General features: G+C 38.3%; 1 protein-coding gene across 1 annotated transcript in view; it reads right to left on the minus strand.

The window, feature by feature from the left end:
* Positions 1-609: 609 nt before the first annotated feature.
* Positions 610-16,796, minus strand: part of PDE10A (phosphodiesterase 10A) — a 196,329-nt gene continuing 180,142 nt past the window's right edge. Inside the window, exons 20-22 of the mRNA XM_068153032.1 lie at positions 15,117-15,197; positions 10,873-10,961; positions 610-5,291 (exon numbers count right to left, since the gene is read on the minus strand). Coding sequence (XP_068009133.1) covers positions 5,174-5,291; positions 10,873-10,961; positions 15,117-15,197 — 288 coding nt within the window. The 3' untranslated portion in view covers positions 610-5,173. The remainder of the gene's footprint in view (positions 5,292-10,872; positions 10,962-15,116; positions 15,198-16,796) is intronic.

Here is a 16,796-nt window from a genome sequence, read left to right on the forward strand (position 1 = left end):
GAAGTCTCTCCCCAGCATTCTTGTAGGCCCCCTTCAGATACTGGAAGGCCACAATTAGGTCACCTGGGAGCCTTCTCTTCTCCAGACTGAGTAATAATCTGATAATGTGTTGTTCAGAATTTTGCTTTACATTTCCCTGAACCTACCTTGTATTTTCAGAATATTGGCAACTGCCAGAGACCTACATTACTTTGGACTACCAATATTTTAAAAAAATCTGGGTGTAGAATTATTTTTCTGCAGTTCAGCATCTGAGTATCTCCAGAATTTCCAAAAGGTAGCAAATGATTCTGCAGTAGTGCGTGACAGTAGCAAAGCACAGATATGTGTGGAAGTACCTGTCAACAGCAAGGCATCAGGAGGGCAAACAGGAAAGTGGAATCCCTTTGCAGTTTGTGATAATGTGAACTTCCAATAAATGATAAAATAGACCTATTTTTTAAAAAAAGAAGAATGACCTTAAGCTGGGAAAACACAACATAAACAGAAAACTGCAATGACAGGGAAAAGCAGGCACTGCATTGTCAAAGCATTCCATTATGGTTTGAATCACTTTCTCCTGTGGTTTACTTGTGGTACAAACACACATATATGCATACACACTTCCCATCCTTCACTTCCACTCCCAATAATAGCAAAAATAAACATGGAAAATAATATTAAAAAAAAACTCTGTATTCAGTAATATTCACACCAAAGTATGTATAGATATATCCATTAAAATTATGAACATTTCTAAATATATTTTATGTATCATACATATATTTATATGTATAATTACATATCCACAGAAATAGTCTTGCTGTGCTAAAGCCAGCAGTGAAAGCAAAACCAGGTTTCACAATAGGACACCCATATATGCATATTTACTGTCTGTTTGATTTGTGAATTTATTTACAACTGAACTATATCATAATAAATGCTTACTGTTCTATTGTACAAACGTAATAGTAAAGGTTCAGGTTTGTTGTTTCTTTTTTAAATACAAAGACTGCAAATGAATACATGAAAAAAATTACACACCATGTACAGTATTTATAATTTATAAATGCAAAGTTAAGACCTCTTTAAATTATTGCACTTGCATATTTTTGTTGTGATTTTTTTTTTTACAAAGACTGTTTATATGTATCATATATACGTGTGTGTGTCTGTGTGTGTGTAAATATATATATATAAAACAAATTCTTCAGCTCACTAAATGTAGTAAAGTTGAATGTTGATACCTTGAAGTCCGTTCTTCACACAACAGCCCAATCTGAATTTTGAATATATATGAATCTACTCTACAAATCAGTTTGATCTATCCCACAAAGCAGTCTGTTATTTCAGGGCTTTTTTTGATGGAGTATACACCCGTATTACAACCAAGCACAGTTTTTGGTCAGAAAGCAAAATGAGTTACGATGTGCCTTTGCTAGATTGGGACATATAACCTAAATTTGGTACATGAACTAGCTTCCTTGTAGTAGAGTGTGCAGAAAGTCCTTTCCGTGTTTAGAATGAAAAAAATAACTGTTCACTTCACAGAACTGCTCCTATATCACAGTGTTTGAGGCAAATGCATTATTTCAAGAGGGTCATAATTGTTTTGAGCATCTAACAATCTCTGGTTTTTAACACGGTATTTGCTACCCCTACAAGTTTAACACAATGCTCTAAATACAGTCACAGCAAACTGATTGTATTGTTCTAAGTTTAAACATAGCAAAGAAGTCTGTGCCATATAAAAAGATGATGTCTACACTGCATGTCCCCTCCAATGTAAATGTTTTATCAAATAATCCAACTATAAAAACCCAACCAATTAATGATTACTCACTAAAAAATCCCAAATTACTACCATGAGTTGAACCATTACAGGAGAATGTTGCATTACAACACAAAATTCATAGATTAACTATAACAACGGTGTTTCTGTCAGTGCTGTAATAAAATATGCAAGATCCCAGATGATTATCATGCTATGTCAACTATTTTTCTCACTTAGTGCATACCTTTCAGGCACCATTTCAGAATACATGAGAAATGCTCAGCTATGGCTTCAAACAGTCCTTTTATATTTACTGGACTTAGAAGGGAAATAAGAATTGTTAACAAAAAAAAATGTATTTCTGGGAGTAACATGGGTAAGGAGAAGTCTGTTTGGGTTTTTTTATGCATGCCTGTTGATGTTGGGTAAGATCAGTTTTAGCAGGATAAAAACGTAAGAAAGAATGGCTTTTGGCAGTTTAACTTAATGAGCCAGATGTCTTACAGATCAAGATCTCTTACTCTGTTGAGTTCAAGCATCAGGTTTCAATCCTTGGTGGTTTTGACTTTGAAGTTTGGACACATCTGCATCTGACCTCTGTAAATGGTAAGACAGACTAAATTTGTTTAGAAAATACAGCCCATTGTAGCCATTTTTGTTGATCTAGGTACTAATAATGAGTAATATTTTGTTGGAATCTTTCTCCTTTTATACACCAGGAAAATAAACCAAACCACAAACACTGGAACTAAACGTTTTAATACTAATGGACATTATACTATAGCAAGCATAAATGTTATGTGGTTTGGCTAGCTCTATCAGAAACAACTTGATTGACTTGGGACACTAACAGAACTACTTACTGCCAATATGACAAATTTGCTAGGGCAACCTGCTCTGTATTACTATTAACAAACTTAAAAACATTAAATATCATGTGATACTGCCAAATATTTTGAATGGTACATAACAGAAGTAGTAACATTATGTTTGCTCCCACTAAGCACAAGACTAATTCAAATCTTTCCATGACAAATACCATTTGATAAGGAATATTTCTGCAATACTTGTAAGATCAGCATCCAAAGAGAGAGAGTAACAGCAAATTTACTTAACCCATGAAGGGAAAACATTCTATCCAGTTGTTGGGGCACCTGAATTTCAGAGACCATTTTTATAGTCAGCATAGATGGTGTCACCATGTATGATGTTTGAAGTACTTAGTGGATGAAAGGTTGCATCTGTGCTTTTTAGTTTAAAACAGAACTGCTAAGGAGTAAAATTGAAGACACAGCATGAGATACTATTTATTCTGCTTTGCTGTAATTGTTTCCTGACTGTTTTGGTTTGTTGGATTTGTTGTTGTTTTGTTGTTGCTTTTTGGGTTTTTTTTGGGTTTTTTATGTGTTTGGGTTTTTTTTATTATTCCAAAACAGTAGTAACGATGAATTTCTGCACTTTGAATTCAAAAGGCAAATTGAAAAAAAATTACAGGGCTGCTGCTGTGTGACCTGTATTGTTCAAATAAGATAACCTCATATTGAAATCTCAGCCTCTGGAATATCTGCATTACTGCAAAGGCTTGGGGGCATTTATACATTATGCAATTATGTATCACATATTGTACACATGTATAGATACTGATATGTGCTTGACCATAAGAAGGCAAAACTCGAGAGGCCAAGTCATTTACACAAAACCTGTAAGATGTCATGCTTATAAGAGCAATACAGCTCAACACCCTTGAGATGGAAAATGATAAACTGTGTCCTGTCTTTAAGTCAACACTATAATTTGTTGCAGGTATAAAAATGGCCTTTTTATCAAAGAACCCTACATTACCTGTGAAAAAGCATATAATGCAGCATAGGCTGTATGTGAAAGGTATACAAAAAGGTTGTGTTTTCACTTCCTGTGTGGATCAATATGAAGATTTTTTTTTTCTCATTATTTTAAAGAGAAAAATGAAGGCAAAGTAATTGTGGTTGAAACATATCCTGCACAATTGCACTAAATTTAAAAGAGTAGCATTAAATGTAATGTTTTAAAGTCTGTGCCTAAGTTTGTAAGGCTGAAGATGAAGTCAGCACAGAACTGTAAACACAGTATTTTTAGAGTACTTCAGTCAGTTATTCTTTCACTAAAAAAGGCAGTTCAAAGCCTGGAAATTTTGCTGAACTAGGGGGAAAAAAGCCAACAGACAAAATAAGTTTCCTAATTTCAGTCATCTTGGGATGGGGAAAAAGAGCAGTAGAAGACATGCAATGCTACTGTACAACACAAAAACTAGTCAATACAAAACCAATTTTGATTTATGGTGTCTTATTGTATTATTATAGTATTTGATGGTATCGTATCTGACCTGACTTTTCTAAAAAGGCTTTTGCTCCTAGCAGATAGCATACTTCAGGTATGTCTCTAATGCCTTTTAAATTACAACTCAGCAGGTAGAAATAAAAATGATGACTTGATTGTGTGCTACACAAGGAAATCTTTGCTGTCACATTTAAATTTTGATTCTTCTGTCATTATGGATACAAAAACTCCAACCTGAAACTTAACTCTCATATCAGAGATAAATATGCAGTACTTCCAGTGTTTTAAGGGAGGAGTTTGTCTAGGTTTATAAATCCTTCTGAAGAACAAAGCACTGTCACTAGTTCTTTCAACACTTGCCTTGTGAATAACAGACAGTTTGCATCATGATGCTTAATAAAGTACTTTAAAACTTTAACCTGAATGTCAGTTATCCTTTAGTTTGCAGCAAGAGAAATCATTGTAATTTAAGCATGAATTATAGTCTCTAAGTATTCTGCTGGAGTTCAAACTGATTACAAGTAGATCACACATAAACATTCACAATAGCAATGGGTATATTTTCTATTTATAGCCAAGAACTCCCAAGTGACACTGGTGTTAAAGCCAGCCACAGTATGGTATAATAAAAGTACCATTGAAACCTCTACTAGAAAGATACAATTTAGAAGTACCCCCTAAGATTCCACACCCCTACCTGTCCCATCCAAACCCCTCCCTCTACCCCCTCCCCCCAACAGTTTTAAATTAAGGCCTCAGCAATGTAGCCCATGAGATAAGGCCAGTCTTTTAAATTCACAACTTCTAAGTTCTCTTTTGATAGCTGACTTCAAAACATTTTGGTTGTCGTTTTCCCTCTGATCACGTTGTGTCATTGGTGTAGGTCAGGAGATTGGCTGCCACAGTCATTCAGCTGAGGTAACTCCATGGGTGTTACCTCCCTTAAGCAGATCTGCTTCTTTGCTAGCATTTTGTAGCTTCTCTTCTTCCTTTTTTTTCCTTTGTTTGTTTGTTTTGTTTTCAAATAAAAATGAAACAAAAGAAAAAAACATCTTCAAATCAAGAAGGGATGCTTTTCAGGTTAAAGAAATCTATTGTTGCTGCTTAGTCATCAATCTTCACAGGGGGTGAATCCGAGGTCCCAGGAGCAAGGGACTGAGAGGAAGTCCATATAGAGGCCTCCTCACCTCTCGTTACTTTCTCCCACTGGTTGAGATTGTCCCTGTAGATGCAAAAAAGTCAGAGGTAAAGCACTAGCACACAAGAATTAGGTCCCAACAATAGTGTCTGCTGCACTATACTTTGAGGTTAAAGGCTTTTATCACCTTTACCATATTTCATCTGTCACCTTCAGTTACCCATTTTGTAATTCTATGCAGCTCATATATATGCTCAATATGTCTAAGCCTACAGCACACCTTCCCCAGAACAAGCCCGGCGCTGAAGGCCAGCATGCATTTCCATTACAAAGTTCTTGTCCTCATGGCTGAAAAGAAAATCAAGCTGTGACCCTGAAGAGACATGCCTGTGGAGATGCTGAAACAGCAGTCTAGAGACGAGCAGCCTTCCTCAATGGGGACTTGAGGGATTTTACCTCAGCATATTTTGGACCTTTTCAAAACCACCGAAGATCAGGCCTCTTGCCAGGAAACATCCTTCATTGAAAACCACAGAAGGACATTAAGCCTTCCTGCACTTAAGTGGCCTAACAGTGTATAAAATGTTGCATGACAACTCCTCAGTGTAAATTTTCAATTACAAATGTGGTGATCATACTATATGTCCACTACATTTAAAAAGTACCCCTTTCTTGAGAAATGTGGTCATTTATTAATTATTTAGCCAACTCCCAAATCCAAGCTTTGGTTCAGAAGCCATAAAATGATGATAAATTAAGATGGTAATGGTCTAACAATCTGAAGGGAGTACAGATTGTTAGACCCATAATCTTACTTGCTTTAAACTAGAACCACTCCAATAACTTGGAAGTCTATGTTAATGATATCAAATAGGAGCTCATACTTGGAACCTATTGCCAAATCTAGCATTCAGCCTTCAAACACAGAGATAAAGAGAGCAAGCTCAACTGTTTCATTTTACCTCAGCATATCAGATACCTAGTTCCTAAACCAACAGTTTTTAGATAACTTTAGTAAAAAAACCAGGATGGTGAAAGTACTAAGGCCTCATGTGGCGCATGTCATATTATCGCATTACATTGGAATTTATGTGGCAGAGCTCTTCTGATTTCTATGTCACAGCTTTGCCAAAACAGCTGATAAAACAGCTACTACTGAGCTGAAAGCACAGAGAACAGGCAAGAAAAGAAAAAGCTGAATTATCTGTGAATGGGTGAAGGCAGGATCTGATGAGTGTACTGAAGGAAGCTGGTGCCCTCTAGGGGACCACCTACACCATTTTCTCCAGGCAGATGGAAACTGATCTGCCTGTGAGCCAAGCCAACTGGAAGTCCTGAAGCCAGCGTTAATATGGCACCCCATCTCAACTAACAGAATCACAAAATGGGTTTGAAGTGACCTCTGGAGATCATCGGGTCCAGCCCTAAGCCTACCGCACCAGTACAATCTAAATTAAAGAACACACAAGAGCAAGGCAGGGAGTTGTCTGTACAGAGTTGTGCCCAGTCTGAAGACTGCCAGGGTAGCTTTCAGAAGTATCATCATTTTAACTACAATCAGAATTCCAAACAAAACCCATAACTTCTAGAGCAGAAAAGGTTTATATAATCTCTGCCAGAAGTCTCACTGCTTATACTGGAGACATCACACCTTCTGCAGAGAAATTCACAGTATCACAGTATCGCCAAGGTTGGAAGAGACCCCGAGGATCATCGAGTCCTACCTGTCACCACAGACACATGATTAGACCATGGCACCAAGTGCCACATCCAATCTCCTCTTGAACACCTCCAGGGACGGTGACTCCACCACCTCCCCGGGCAGCCCATTCCAATGACTGATGACTCTCTCTGTGAAGAACTTTCTCCTCACCTCAAGTCTAAACTTCCCCTGGTGCAGCTTGAGACTGTGTCCCCTTGTTCTGGTGCTGGTTGCCTGGGAGAAGAGACTAAACCCTTCCTGGCTACAACAACCTTTCAGGTAGGTGTAGAGGGCAATGAGGTCACCCCTGAGCCTCCTCTTCTCCAGGCTAAACAAGCCCAGCTCCCTCAGCCTCTCCTCATAGGGCTTGTGTTCAAGGCCTCTCACCAGCCTTATTGCCCTTCTCTGGACATGTTCAAGTGTCTCAATGTCCTTCTTAAACTGAGGGGCCCAGAACTGGACACAGTACTCACTCTTGAAATGGTGTTTATGCTTAATCTTCAGAATCATGAAGAAATTTTCATCTAGAACACATATGCATTTGTTCGTTTTATACTCTACAGTACAACATTAAATCTCTGCTGAGTGGTGTAAGATGGACCGTCAAATATCACAAGTCACTTTTGCAAATAAACCTCATTTGGATATCCATCTTTCCAGAACTCTGGTGCTGAAATAGATATTGTTCAGTCTTAATCACTCAACCTAGTTCCCATTAAGTGGAAGAACAATGCTAACTTCTTACCAAAGGTTCTGGTAGGTTTATGCAAATGGTCTACAGTAAATACAAACCCATGTTTAAGACCTCCCATACGACTGTGCTAGTAACAACTCTTCTGACATCCAGTGCTGAAGTTGCATTATTAATCAGACTCTGCAAATCATGTTAAAAGTACATAGATACTGATCTGGGGAGTTAAAGTACACTCAGATGTTGACAAACAGTAATTCAAAAAAGTAAAAATTGTCACATATATAAAGCAGTTTCACAATGTTTGTTAGCTTGAGCAGAAACAAGTAACTGAAAATACTCATGTTAAGTCCCTCTGCCTTCCTAATGATGGATATTATAGATGATATGCTTAGACCACATAATATAAAACTCTGACTGAAAACAGTTTTGCAAAGGACAATCTGTGTTCTGGTTAAGTGGGTTGAATAATTAATTGACCATTTAGCTTTCAGACATCAATACAGCTGAAGCCACATACCTTTAAGCAAGGATTACAAAGAGAAAGAAATTAGAAAACTTTCAAGACCTCAGACTACATGTCTGTAAATCATTTGTATGACTCACAACCTTCCTTGGAAAGACTGGAAAGACTACAAGCAGTTCTGTAGTTTACTTCATGTTCTCTGATTTCACACTGAAAGCAACTCTTCTTTATTTGTCAGACTACGTATTACTCAGTTCTCTAAAATCAAACTATCAACATGTATATGTTAGGTCAACACAGCTCAGGAAGTACACATTCCCGTAACTCTGAATTCCAAACCAGTATTTGGACTTTGATACCATTTGACAGTAACACACTGAAGCCATTTTGAAACTAGAGAAGAGTTTAATGCTGTATTGCAACTGATGGAACCAGTAAAATGTGCACTTCAGAGTATTTCCACGTTGTAAGTTAGTATCTATTATTTACCAGACATTGTTACTTTCATAGCTTCTAAGGCAAAAAGACACTACTCTAAGGATCACCTAGCCCAATCACTTGAAAAAGACAGGTCTTGGCAAATTTCATCACAATACTAATGTACTTAATTTCATGTTATTTTGTATAGAGTGGGAACCCTTCTGTTATTTCACACTGCATATATTCTACATAAACAGAAAAGTGACAAAGTAGGTAGATCTGCCATAGAGGGCAAAGAAAAAGCTCAATGCAATCTGGAATTTAAGGACCAAGAGAAAAAAAAAAAAAGAATATGAGATGTGCTAGTAAAAGCATACAGATCTCCTTCTACGAGCAGGTGACCTGCCTGATGTGGGGAGGCCTGTGGATGTAGTTTACCTGGACTTCAGCAAGGCCTTTGACACCGTCCCCCATAGCAAACTCCTGGCCAAGCTGTCAGCCCATGGCTTGGACAGCAGCACTCTGAGCTGGGTTAGGAACTGGCTGGATGGCCGAGCCCAGAGAGTGGTGGTGAATGGTGTCACATCCAGCTGGCAGCCAGTCAGTAGTGGAGTCCCCCAGGGATCAGTTCTGGGCCCCATCCTCTTTAACATCTTTATTGATGATCTGGATGAGGGCATTGAGTCTATCATCAGTAAATTTGCTGATGACACCAAGCTGGGGACAGGAGTTGATCTGCTGGAGGGTAGAGAGGCTTTGCAGAGAGACCTCGACAGGCTGGACAGATGGGCAGAGTACAACGGCATGAGATTTAACACATCCAAGTGCCGGGTTCTGCACATTGGCCACAACAACCCCATGCAGTGCTACAGGCTGGGGTCAGAGTGGCTGGAGAGCAGCCAGGCAGAGAGGGACCTGGGGGTGCTGGTTGACGGTAGGATGAACATGAGCCTGCAGTGTGCCCAGGCAGCCAAGAGGGCCAATGGTATCCTGGCCTGCATTAAGAACAGTGTGGCCAGCAGGAGCAGGGAGGTCATTCTGCCCCTGTACACTGCAGTGGTTAGGCCACACCTTGAGTACTGTGTCCAGTTCTGGGCCCCTCAGTTTAGGAAGGATGTTGACTTGCTGGAACGAGTCCAGAGAAGGGCAACGAAGTTAGTGAGGGGCTTGGAACACAAGCCCTATGAGGAGAGGCTGAGGGAGCTGGGGCTGCTTAGCCTGGAGAGGAGGAGACTCAGGGGTGACCTTATTGCTCTCTACAACTACCTGAAGGGGGGTTGTAAAGAGGCAGAGGTTGGTCTCTTCTCCCAGGCAGCCAGCACCAGAACAAGAGGACACAGTCTCAGGCTGCGCCAGGGGAAGTTCAGGCTGGAGGTCAGGAGGAAGTTTTACACAGAGAGAGTGATTGCCCATTGGAATGGACTGCCCGGGGAGGTGGTGGAATCGCAGTCACTGGAGGTGTTCAGGAGGAGACTTGACAGGGTGCTTGGTTACATGGGTTAGTTGATTAGGTGGTGTTGGGTGATAGGTTGGATGCGATGATCTTGAAGGTCTCTTCCAACCTGGTCTATTCTATTCTATTCTATTCTATTCTATTCTATTCTATTCTATTCTATTCTATTCTATTCTATTCTATTCTATTCTATTCTATTCTATTCTATTCTATACAGTCCTCTCTTTCTTTCCTCTGCTGGCAATTTATGAATCAAATACTTTTCTTCAGAGAATAAAAATTAAACTGAAACTGGAATATTTTCAAGTTTTGTCAGGAATGTTTGCTAAAATCCAGGATATAATTATTGGGCTGAACTATTTACAAAGAGATCCACCATCATACCAGGGTAACAACAGCCAAGCAACATCCCAGCTGGTGGATAGGAGATGAAATTATGTGTGCCTCTCCGACATCCCAGTGGTACTACTCTTATTCTCCCAATTACTGAATATTCTGGAGATCTTCTAGTTTTTAATAAAAATGTTTTAACATGAAATAAAGCCACATGTCAAACCCACATTTTTTTAATTGAAGCCAAACTCTAGCCAATCTTATTTGTGAGAACTATGCTAAAGTAAAAAGGACACAGAGAGAATTTGCACTGAACCAGACTAGACAGGGATACATAAGCACTGAACCCATTTATCTCTAAATGCTTTTAGCACCAAACACATTTTAATCAGCTGTGTCTGTAGATCTGCACCAGATAGTTCCAGCCAGTACTTACTGCCTCTGCATTTCTGAATAGATTAAGGCAAGATGCAAATCCCTACTTATCTGCATGCAAATTCTAAAATCAGAAAGCTGTATTTCCAGACAAACTTGCAAAGCATATTTGCATGTTTCTTTCACCAAGCTATGTGTTCTGCAAAAATCTGCACATTTACCCACCTGCATGCTCGAAGTAGTGGCCCAGTTGGAGGAAAGATCTGTGCAAGTGTGGTGTAACATGGGATGGCTACAGCATTGTAGAAACCAATCTATGAGAAACAACAATGAAAAAAAAAAGAATAATTAAACATTGCCATACTACAACACTAACAGTTAAGAGACAACTAGCCAAAAGTTGTTGGCTGCTTACTTAATTACTACATATGTTAGTACTTCATATTTCTGCATCTTCACTTAATATCTGAATACTTCACAATTATAAACCAGAAGTGAAATCTCTGGCAATTACAAGTTGTTTACATGTCTCTCTTTTACAACTAATATCACTGTTTCTAACAGGATTTTCTAGAGAAGCTCTTAATTGATTTGACTGATTTGATCAGAATCTGTCTTTTTGGTGTCACTAGTGGCAGAAAGTAGGTGCAGATGGTGGGGCCATTTCTGCAAATATTATTCTTGTGTTGAATTATTTCCTTTGAAAAGGAAAGTTGTGCAGCATTGCTAAACTATGGTTAGATTCTGGACTATGTCCTCCAGACTACGCCTTTCATAGTTAAATTTACTTGAGATGCTAGGAGCTTGGCACTTTTGCAAAGTTTCTAAAAGGTGTGCACTGTGATCAATAACTGGTTTGTAATCTCTTCTCATGTATGTGGTTCAATTATGTATTTTTACCATTATCATACAAATCTATTTAGAGAACATCAAATGAGCAACTTTTTAAGGATATGTGCTTCATACAGGCTTAGGGGCCTATGACAGCTACCATGTTGCAGCTCAACTGTTGTGACACAAGGGAATTTTTAGAAAATGCTACTTATATTATCAAGGATAACAGGTTACGTTCAGATCCATTATAACATCACTCATTTACCCCAGACTTTCATTATAGTTACAGTAGTGCACTGTGACCCTTCTATTGGTGTGGAGTTTTTACATGCCTTTTAGTGAATACTATGCATCACACCATGACTAAACACTGGCCCTTATTCAGAAATCAAAGAGCAACTTTTGTCCCCACCTCCATCAATATGGAGATTCCTCCCATATTGCTATGCAACCAAGTGCATTCTGCACTTCAGAAAACAGAAGTCTCATCATGATGAAAGAGCAAAATAGAAATATAAAAAGAAACAGAAAGAAACTGCAGCTGCTGAGAAGGTAAGGCTGCACACATCTGTGATGTCAGCTAATCAACAAAAAGTTTGCTGGTTTGCATAGCACAAAATATATATTTTGTGAGAATGTCCAGTGGAGTGCTATAAAGGTGACTAGGGGCTGGAGCATCTATCTTAAGAGAAAAGGCTGAGAGACATGGGCCTCTTTCACATGGAGAGGTTTGAGAGGGTGCCTTATCAATGCTTGCTGGTGCGGGTAGGTGTCAAAAGGATGGGCCCAGTCTTGTTTCAGGAGTGCCCAGTGATAGGACAAGGGGTGACAAGCACCAACTAGAACACAGGAAGTTCCACCTAAACATAAGGAAAAGCTTATTTGCCTTAAGGGTGATTGAGCACTGGAGCAGGATCCTTCTCTGGAGACTTTCAAAATCTGCTTGGCTGTACTCCTGTGCAACCTGATGTCAGTGAACCTGCTTTAAGCAAGGGGGCTAGATGATCCCTAAAGGTCCTTTCCAACCCCTTCTACTCTGTGATTTTCTTTTCTTCCTACATGCTTTTTTCTTGTGGTTTGTTTTGGGGTTTTTTAAGGGTTTTTTTAATTTTTTTTTTTTTTTAATTTTGCAAAATGCAAAAGTTTTCAATCAAACTAAGTTCATCTGCAATATATTCCAAACAACCTTCTCTTTGTAATTCCAGTATTTAGAAAAAATGTTTCATTTAAGGTCCTGAAACTTTTTAAGTTAAAAAGCACATCAGTCAAGGAGGAAAAACCCTAAAAGGCTCAATGGATTTAGGTTTTGCATAAAGCCAAGCTTATTAAAAATGTTCTCTTGCAGGAAATTCCGTATCTGGCCAGAGAAAACTCACTGAAATCCACTTTGTAAAAGGTCTAGATTATCAGGATAAATTAATCCTGACTGATTTTTCTGTTGCTGTGGCTTGGCAGAAAGCCTGGAGTTCACACAGTTACAAGCAAACTATTGAAGTCACTGCAGGAAAGGCAGTGTACGTAGATCTGAAAGATGCATGAGCAAGATGAATGGAGAAATTACCTTTTGTTTCTGAAATAAATTGTTCTTGTTTCTCCAAATATGCATCCTAAACATGATAGCTTTAAGAGGGGGATCTTTAATGTTCTGATAATCCTAAACATTTTAATCCTTGCTGCATAAGAATAAACTTTATTTTCAACTTGAAAACTTTATTTCTGGGATAAGCTTTGGCTGGCTGAAGCACACAAACCATTCCTTTCTCCTTTCATTACTCAGGATGGCTGGATTTGTTTTATTAAAAACGGCTTTCAGTTCACTGCATAAATTTGGCATTTCTATTTTTCCTCACAGGTTCCAAAAGGAGAGACAGAAAAGAGGGTGATGGAATACTACAGTGCAGGCGCCACAGTAGCAAGACACCAAACTAACAGACCTTATATGAGCTGTGTTGCAAAGAGTAAAACAGAACCAGCTACCCAAGTGAGACAAACAGCTAAGTACAAGCTGTTCTTACCAGAGATGAGTAGAGGCAAAACTAGTTCCTTATTTTTTCAGAAATTACATTTATATAAATCCTCGTTTCCTACACATTGTCATTTAAACATGGTAATAATGTTTTCACTAAAATCCACATAAAAATACTCATTAATTCCTTCCCTTAAAGGCCAAGGAAATGGATGATAATGCTATACATTAAATTCTTCAGTGTCTACATAAATACAAGAATGGTTACCTTCACAAGGTAATACATTGTGTAAATCTTGTATTTTGCTGTCATACTGTAGGATAAAGCAATTACAACTATAGTAATGAAGTTGGCTTTTAGCATTCTATTTTGCTTAATATTTGTTAATACTATTAAGAAGAACGAAACAGAGCACAAAGTAGAAAAGGCATTACCTGGAACAACACTTATTGTGCTTTCCAGTTAAAAAATCCAGCTTATTTCTTACATCTGTGCTTTCATCTCATTAACAATTCTTTGACAAATGTCACAACGACTATGCATTATAATGTTGTGTACATTTCAAGATGTTCAAAGATAACTAACACAGTGCCTGGAAAAGTAAACCAAATGCAGAAAAGTATTTCTTCTTTTTTAGGCTTAGACTAAACACACACATTTAGTAAATTAATTGGTAATTCTTTACCATAGTAAGGGTAATAGATTTTATGCTAAAAAAAATGGTAGTGTGTATGGAATAAAGTGTCAGAATATAAAAATTTCCAGAGTCTTGCTTATCAAGTAATTAATCTAGAGTGACTTTGTGACACATTGCAATTTCTGATTTATTTTAAATATCATTAATTTCACAGTTCATTAAATGCCTTGTGAGTGCAAACTACTGACCATTAAGGGATCAGAGGTCATTGACATAAAAAACCCTACCTTATATCTATATATGCATAAGAATGGACAATGGAGAGTTTAAATGCATTTTATCTGCTCAGATGACCAAAGGTCAAAATAGCTTTTGTGTTTACCCTCAGAAGTTAGTTCAAAGACTTTTTTTCCCCTCAAATTTATGTTTACAAAATACCAATTTTCCCTAAATGAAAGCACACACACACACAAAGATCAGACATTTCTGCATATTTGTGCACAAGAAAATAAGTAGCAAAGATTTTGAAAAACAGACCATTGAGACACACTCAAGAAATTCTTCATGTTATTATTGCTACGAAATGAAGAAGTGTGGGTCAAAAATCACAAATACTTTGACATTTGAACCTGCGTATTTTAACCAGCAACAGGTGATGAAGTTCATTTTGCATTACAGATAGAACAGAGGAATCTTTCAGCTAAGAGCTGAAGCCACCACTTACTAAGCTGAAAATTTGTTATTGACACTTCCAAAAAGTGTAGACAACTGCAGTTTTAGCTAAAGTCACGAGTCCAAAGAAAGGAACAGGTGCAAACAACAAAGAGCACATTGTCATTTAAGTAAATATTTGAAAACAAGTTTTCCACTGCTACTTAAAAAAATAAACCCCGTTTTACACGCAGAACATAGAATTCAGCAGCCCACACATCCCGAGGTCATATGCAACATTCATTAATGTATAAAATGTTTTTCCATACATGTTATAGCAATGCCAGACACATGGATCATTTTATTGAAAGAGCTCATACCTGACCCTGAGGGACTTCATCTTTCTTATCTCTGTCCATCATAGGAATAGGTTGAATACCCGTTTTCTTCATTTCGTCACCCTGGAAAAAGCCATAGAGAGAGGTCAGGAAAACAAAAATTAATCTTCTATTTTATGCCAGTCTAAAAACCCAGAATTTAAAACAGTGTATGCTATCAGTCTAAAGCAATAATAAACCCATGGAGGGACTTATTTTATACATTAACATAAATGAATAATTTAAAAGCAGATCCTGAACATGATATTTTTGAGTCAATATACACACATTTTCCTTGTTTCCAAGGGCTTCTCCAGAATAAAAAAGAACTGGAAGAATAAAGCCAAATAAAACAGTTCATTTTGTTCTGTTCTATTCATAGTTACTCTCATCTTTTAAAATATTACTTGTTTAAAACACTGTAATACAACGACCAGTGAAGCACAACTCACCTCTCAAATGAAAAGCTGAGTAAATTAGATGGATTTCTAATGTGCCCTCTTTGTCAACAATCCAGTCTTTTTGACCATGCTGCTTTGAAGAAGCTGCCTGTCAAACAGCCTTATTTTATAAGTACATTATCCCTCTACATTAATAAGAGTATTATCAGGAAAGATGCAGTACATTCAAAGATCAGATAAATGTAATGTAGAAGAGAAAACAGTCTCCTTAAGTTTCACCTGTCACCAGGAGAGCAGCCAAAACACATTCCTGAGCACTATGCTGGGCCTGAACAAAATTGCTCCTTAGTAGCTGGCTACTTTCTGTAACAAACTGAAGTTTTCCAATAGTCTTATGCTTCAACTACATTGTCAAAACATGTTTATACTTGAGGTTATAAAAGCAACTACAATAACAGCAATCATTTCCTCTGGCCACTGCTCATGGCCAAGATTCCAAACTCAGTGGGATCTTCAAACTGCTAACCTTATGCATTGCGTTTGCAGAGTAAGGTTTTGGTAGCCAAAGATATTCAGGGGTGTCTTCTGTGAGAAGACAACAAAAGCTTCCCCCATGTCCAACAGAGCCAGTGTCAGCACTATGAGGGCTGGTATAGGAAAAGCTGACTCCATCCCATCCATATCCAATATATAGCTTAGTTGGGAGAAAGTTTATGTGGGATAAGTGCTCATACAATATTTTCTCATCTGTGTCCTTTAATGTGAGATTCAGATTACAGAGCTTTAGCTATCTGAAAGTCAGGACATTTCCTAAATCCATGTCCTTTGCTTTTGCTACAGTCAGTGAAGGTCTCTCCTCATAGAAAAACTCAAGAAATGAGGCATAGATGACTGGTCAGTGAGGTGGGTTGCAAACTGGCTCAACAACAGAGTTCAGAAGGTTGTGATTGGTGGCACAGAGCCAAGTTGGAGGCCTGTGGCCAGTAGCATTCCCCAGGGATCAGTACTGGGTCCAGTTTTGTTCAATATCTTTATCAATGACCTGGATGAGGGGATTGAGAGTACCCTCAGCAAGTTTGCTGATGATGCAAAACTGGCTTTGCAGCCATCCAACATGACCTGGACAGACTGGGGAGCTGGGTGCAGGCAAACCTCATGAAATTTAATAAGGACAAGTGCAGGGTCCTGCATCTGGGGTGGAATAAAAACAGGCACCAGGACAGGTTAGGGGCTGTCCTGCTGAAGAGCAGCGCCAAGGAGAAAGACCTTGGAGTGCTGGTGG

Source organism: Melanerpes formicivorus, unplaced genomic scaffold (genome assembly GCF_026170545.1).
Source record: "Melanerpes formicivorus ecotype bairdi unplaced genomic scaffold, bMelFor1.0.p_v2 SCAF_2, whole genome shotgun sequence".
Lineage (NCBI taxonomy): Eukaryota > Metazoa > Chordata > Aves > Piciformes > Picidae > Melanerpes > Melanerpes formicivorus.